Genomic DNA, 6,000 nt, shown 5'->3' on the forward strand with positions numbered 1-6,000 from the left:
CGTGTCTCTACGTGTCTCTACGGATCTCTATGGATCTCTATGGATCGCCATGCATCGGCATGGTAACCGGGCTGATGGCGATGTTGTTGATGCTCGTGTGTGCTCTTTGTCATCTCATTCCACTCGGCGCCGAACAGAATCTGCAGCGATTGGGGGCGAGCGACACGGTCGACATCGCGTGCCGGGGACCAGGTGGCGTCTGGCAGCAAAATACACGGGTGAAATGACACACGCGCACACACGCACGTGCACGCACGCGCACGCACGCGCACACACGCACACACACACGCACACTCGCACACACGCACACACACGCACACACACATACACACACACGCACACACACACGCACACTCGCACACACGCACACACACGCACACACACATACACACGCACGCACACACTCGCACACTCGCACACACACACGCACGCACGTGCACGCACACACGCACACACACGTACACACGTGCACGCACGTGCACGCACACACGCACACACGCATACACACGCACACACACGCACACACGCACACACGCGCACACGCGCACACACGCGCACACACACGCACACGCACACACACGCAACAACAACAACTGCCATTCGCCACTAAGTGGCGGTGACGTCACCACGACGCTTGTGCCAGGCCAAGTGCACCTTGAGGCTACCACGTGAAGTGTCGAACGCCCGCTGGCAGGAGGCCACGGGGCAGACCCAGCAGGTGCCATGGGTCGACTGACACACACACGCGCGCACACACACGCACACACACGCACACACACACACGCACACACACACGCACACACACACTCACACGCGCACACACAAAGATCCCCCGTATAGCCTGTCACAGACTGTAGGGGCAAGTGCTGTTAGTGAGCAGCACCTATAAAGGCCGGGGGGGGGGGCGAGTGGGGGGGGGGCGAAGGGGGGGGGGGGCGAGTGGGGGGGGGCGAGAGTGGGGGGTGAGAGTGGGGGGGGGGTGAGAGTGGGGGGGGGGGCGAGAGTGGGGGGTGCGAGAGTGGGGTGCGAGAGTGGGGGCGAGAGTGGGGGGTGCGAGAGTGGGGGGTGCGTGTGAGACCCGTGACAGCTTTGCCCTCCCCCCCCCCGGCCGCCTTTGTCTCCCCAGGACCGAGCGTGGGCGAGCGTCATGGAGGAGCTCGGTGACGGTGTCCACCTGAGGAAGGTCGAGGTGGGGGGGAGGGTCACGGCCGGCCCAGCGGCCTTCAGGCTGACGCCCTTCGAGATGCTGCTACGAGACATCGCCCTGCGCAGGTTCAGCCTCAAGCCCACCCCGGTAGCGTGGGTTGGTGGGTGGGTGTGTGGGCGGGTGGGTGGGTGGGTGGGTTGGTGGGTGGGTGGGTGGGTTGGTGGGTGGATGGGTGGGTGGGCGAGTGAGTGAGTGGGTGGGCGAGTGAGTGGGTGAGTGGGTGAGTGAGTGGGTGTGTGGGTGTGTGGGTGGGTGGGTGTGTGGGTGGGTGTGTGGGTGGGTGCGTGGGTAAGTGGGTGGGTGGGTGAGTGAGTGAGTGTGTGGGTATGTAGGTGTGTGGGCGGGTGGATGGGTGGGTTTGTGGGTGGGTGGGTGGGTTGGTGGGTGTGTGGTCGAGTGAGTGAGTGGGTGAGTGAGTGGATGGGTGGTTGAGTGAGTGGGTGGGTGAGTGGATGAGTGTGTGAGTGTCGTGTGTGAGTGTGTGAGTGTGTATGAGTGTGATGAGTGTCGCCCTGCGCAGGTTCAGCCTCAAGCCCACCCCGGTAGCGTGGGTTGGTGGGTGGGTGTGTGGGCGGGTGGGTGGATGGGTTGGTGGGTTGGTGGGTGGGTGGGTGGGTTGGTGGGTTGGTGGGTGGGTGGGTGAGTGAGTGGGTGTGTGAGTGGGTGTGTGAGAGTGAGTGAGTGTGTGTGTGAGTGTGATGAGTGTTGCCCTGCGCACGTTCAGCCTCAAGCCCACCCCGGTAGCGTGGGTTGGTGGGTGGTGGGTGGGTTGGTGGGTGGGTGGGTTGGTGGGTGGGTGGGTTGGTGGGTGGGTGGGTTGGTGGGTGGGTGGGTGGGTTGGTGGGTGGGTGGGTGGGTTGGTGGGTGGGTGGGTTGGTGGGTGGGTGGGTGGGTTGGTGGTGGGTGGGTTGGTTGGTGGGTGGGTGGTGGGTGGTGGTGGGTGGGTGGGTGGGTGGGTTGGGTGGTGGGTTGGGTGGGTGGGTGGGTTGGTGGGTGGGTGGGTGGGTGGGTTGGTGGGTGGGTGGGTGAGTGAGTGGGTGTGTGAGAGTGAGTGAGTGAGTGTGTGAGTGTGATGAGTGTTGCCCTGTGCAGGTTCAGCCTCAAGCCCACCCCGGTAGCGTGGGTTGGTGGGTGGGTGGGTGGGTGTGTGGGTGGGTGGGTGGGTGGTCGAGTGAGTGAGTGGGTGAGTGAGTGGATGGGTGGTTGAGTGAGTGGGTGGGTGGGTGAGTGGATGAGTGTGTAAGTGAGTGTGTGAGTGTGTGAGTGAGTGAGTGTGTGAGTGTGTGAGTGAGTGAGTGTGTGAGTGAGTGTGTGTGAGTGTGTGAGTGAGTGAGTGTGTGAGTGAGTGTGTGTGAGTGTGTGAGTGTATGTGTGTCGTGTGTGTGTGTGAGTGTGTGATTGTCGTGAGTGTGAGTGTGTGAGTGAGTGTGTGAGTGTCGTGTGTGTGAGTGAGTGTGATGAGTGTGTGTCGTGTGTGTGTGTGAGTGTGTGAGTGTCGTGAGTGTGAGTGTGTGAGTGTGTGTGTGTGTGAGTGTGTGAGTGTCGTGAGTGTGAGTGTGTGAGTGTGTGAGTGTGTGAGTGTGTGAGTGAGTGAGTGAGTGTGTGTGTGAGCGTGTGAGTGAGCGGGTGAGTGAGTGTGTGAGTGTGTGTGAGTGTGTGTGTGTGAGTGTGTGTGAGTGTGTGTGAGTGTGTGTGAGTGTGTGAGTGAGTGTGTGAGTGAGTGTGTGAGTGTGTATGTGAGTGTGTGTGTGAGTGTGAGAGTGTGTGTGTGAGTGTGTGTGTGAGTGTCGTGTGAGTGAGTGTGTGTGTGTGAGTGTGTGAGTGAGTGTGAGTGTCGTGTGTGTGTGAGTGTGTGAGTGAGTGTGAGTGTCGTGTGTGTGAGTGTGTGAGTGTCGTGAGTGGGTGAGTGAGTGTGTGAGTGTGAGTGTGTGAGTGTGTGTGTGAGTGTGTGTGTGAGTGTGTGAGTGAGTGTGTGTGTGTGAGTGTGTGTGAGTGTGTGTGTGAGTGTGTGAGTGTGTGAGTGAGTGAGTGTGTATGTGAGTGTGTGTGTGAGTGTGAGAGTGTGTGTGTGAGTGTCGTGTGAGTGAGAGTGTGTGTGTGAGTGTCGTGTGAGTGAGAGTGTGTGTGTGAGTGTCGTGTGAGTGAGTGTGTGTGAGTGAGTGTGAGTGTCGTGTGTGTGAGTGTGTGAGTGTCGTGAGTGGGTGAGTGTGAGTGTGTGTGTGTGAGTGTGTGTGTGAGTGTGTGTGTGAGTGTGTGAGTGTGTGTGTGTGTGAGTGTGTGAGTGTGTGAGTGTGTGAGTGTGTGAGTGTGTGTGTGAGTGAGTGAGTGTGTGTGAGAGTGTGAGTGTCGTGTGTGTGTGAGTGTGTGAGTGTGTGTGAGTGTGTGAGTGTCGTATGTGTGAGTGAGTGTGTGAGTGTGTGAGTGTGTGTGAGTGTGTGTGAGTGTGTGAGTGTGTGTGAGTGTGTGAGTGAGTGAGTGTGTGTGAGTGTGTGAGTGTGTGAGTGTGTGAGTGAGTGAGTGTGTGTGTGTGAGTGTGTGAGTGTGTGAGTGAGTGTGTGTGTGAGTGTGAGAGTGTGTGTGTGAGTGTCGTGTGAGTGAGTGTGTGTGTGTGAGTGTGTGAGTGAGTGTGAGTGTCGTGTGTGTGTGAGTGTGTGAGTGTGTGAGTGTCGTGAGTGGGTGAGTGAGTGTGTGAGTGTGTGTGTGAGTGTGTGTGAGTGTGTGAGTGGGTGAGTGTGTGAGTGTGATGTGTGTGTGTGTGAGTGTGTGAGTGGGTGAGTGAGTGTGTGCGTGTGTGAGTGAGTGAGTGTGTGAGTGTGTGAGTGTGTGAGTGTGTGAGTGTCGCCCTCCGCAGGTTCAGCCTCAAGCCCACCCCGGTAGGGTGGCGCACGTGCGGGGAATAGGGTGGGTGGGCGGGCGGGCGGGCGGGCGGGCGGGCGGGCGGGTTGGTGGGTTGGTGGGTGAGTGGGTGATTGGGTGAGTGGGTGAGTGGGTGAGTGAGTGGATGGGTGGTTGAGTGAGTGAGTGAGTGGAAGAGTGAGTGAGTGAGTGGGTGAGTGGGTGTGTGGGTGGGTTGGTGCGTGGGTGGGTTGGTGGGCGGGTGGGTGAGTGGGTGAGTGAGTGGATGGGTGGGTGGGTGCGTGGGTGGATGGGTGGTTGAGTGAGTGGGTGGATGGGTGGTCGGATGTGTGGGTGGGTGGTCGAGTGAGTGAGTGGGTGAGTGAGTGGGTGAGTGCGTGCGTGAGTGAGTGAGTGGGTGAGTGAATGAGTGGTTGATTTAGTGAATGGGTGAGTGAGTGAATGGGTGGGTGAGTGAGTGAGTGGATGGGTGGTTGAGTGAGTGGGTGAGTGACTGACTGACTGAGTGAGTGAGTGAGTGACTGAGTGAGTGAGTGACTGACTGACTGACTGGGTGACTGACTGAGTGACTGACTGACTGAGTGACTGACTGAGTGAGTGACTGGGTGAGTGACTGGATGAGTGACTGAGTGACTGACTGAGTGACTGACTGAGTGAGTGAATGAGTGACTGAGTGACTGGATGACATGACCACCCGGTGCCTTGTCACCTCCCCTGTCTCGTAGGTGCCTCAACGGGGCCGTGGGTCAGGGGTCAGCGCTCACGAGCAGGCCCTGGACTACATCAGGTCGCGACCCGCACTCAAACCGGTGAGCCTCGTGTGACCGATTGTGGTGGTGATGGTGGTGATGGTGGTGATGGTGGTGATGATGATGGTGGTGATGTGGTGGTGATGGTGGTGGTAATGTGATGGTGATGATGTGGTGGTGATGGTGGTGGTGATGGTGATGATAGTGTTGGTTGTGGTGGTGATGATGGTGATGGTGGTGATGGTGATGATGGTGGTGGTGGTGATGATGGTGATGGTGGTGATGTGATGGTGGTGGTGATGGTGGTGGTGATGTGATGGTGGTGATGTGATGGTGGTGGTGATGGTGGTGGTGATGGTGGTGATGGTGGTGATGATGGTGGTGATGGTGGTGGTGATGGTGGTGGTGGTGATGGTGGTGATGGTGGTGATGTGATGATGCTGGTGGTGATGGTGGTGATGGTGGTGATGGTGATGGTGGTGATGGTGGTGATGGTGGTGATGCTGATGGTGGTGGTGGTGATGATGATGGTAGTGGTGGTGGTGGTGATGATGATAATGATGGTGTTGGTGGTGGTGGGTGGTGATGGTGGTGATGGTGGTGATGGTGGTGATGTGATGATGCTGGTGATGGTGGTGATGGTGGTGATGGTGGTGATGGTGGTGATGGTGGTGGTGATGATGATGGTGGTGATGGTGGTGGTGGTGGTGATGGTGGTGATGGTGGTGATGCTGATGGTGGTGATGGTGGTGATGGTGGTGATGGTGCTGATGCTGATGGTGGTGATGGTGGTGATGGTGGTGATGGTGCTGATGGTGGTGATGCTGATGGTGGTGATGTGATGATGCTGGTGGTGTGATGATGCTGGTGGTGATGGTGATGGTGGTGATGGTGGTGATGGTTGTGATGGTGATGATGGTAGTGGTGATGGTGGTGATGCTGATGGTGGTGATGGTGGTGATGGTGCAGGCTTGGCAGAGGCGCCTCTCGGCCTCCCGCCCTCGTGAGCCGAGCCCCAGGGAGAAGCTCCTGGCGGACATCATCCAGGGCACCAGCCTGAGGCCTCCATCAGCGTCCATCACATCACCCCCATCACCCCCATCGCCCCCATCACCCCCATCACCCCCATCACCTGCCCCATCGCCCCCATCACCCCCATCGCCTGCCCCATCACCCGCATCGCCTGCC

At 58.6% G+C, this 6,000-nt stretch overlaps 1 protein-coding gene across 2 annotated transcripts in view; it reads left to right on the forward strand.

Moving 5' to 3' along the window:
- LOC133339006 (protein spire homolog 2-like) overlaps positions 1 to 6,000 on the forward strand; it is a 45,391-nt gene that overhangs the window by 28,370 nt on the left and 11,021 nt on the right. The window contains exons 6-9 of one of the 2 annotated variants that reach the window (XM_061547138.1): positions 138 to 218; positions 1,127 to 1,294; positions 4,789 to 4,872; positions 5,782 to 6,000. The exon at positions 5,782 to 6,000 is cut by the window's right edge and continues 765 nt beyond it. In XM_061547138.1, coding sequence (XP_061403122.1) covers positions 138 to 218; positions 1,127 to 1,294; positions 4,789 to 4,872; positions 5,782 to 6,000 — 552 coding nt within the window. The remainder of the gene's footprint in view (positions 1 to 137; positions 219 to 1,126; positions 1,295 to 4,788; positions 4,873 to 5,781) is intronic. The other variant, XM_061547139.1, reaches the window with a different exon arrangement.

The sequence above is a fragment of the Lethenteron reissneri genome, unplaced genomic scaffold (assembly GCF_015708825.2).
Source record: "Lethenteron reissneri isolate LAM-NWPU_2019-01 unplaced genomic scaffold, ASM1570882v1 scaffold_1639, whole genome shotgun sequence".
Lineage (NCBI taxonomy): Eukaryota > Metazoa > Chordata > Hyperoartia > Petromyzontiformes > Petromyzontidae > Lethenteron > Lethenteron reissneri.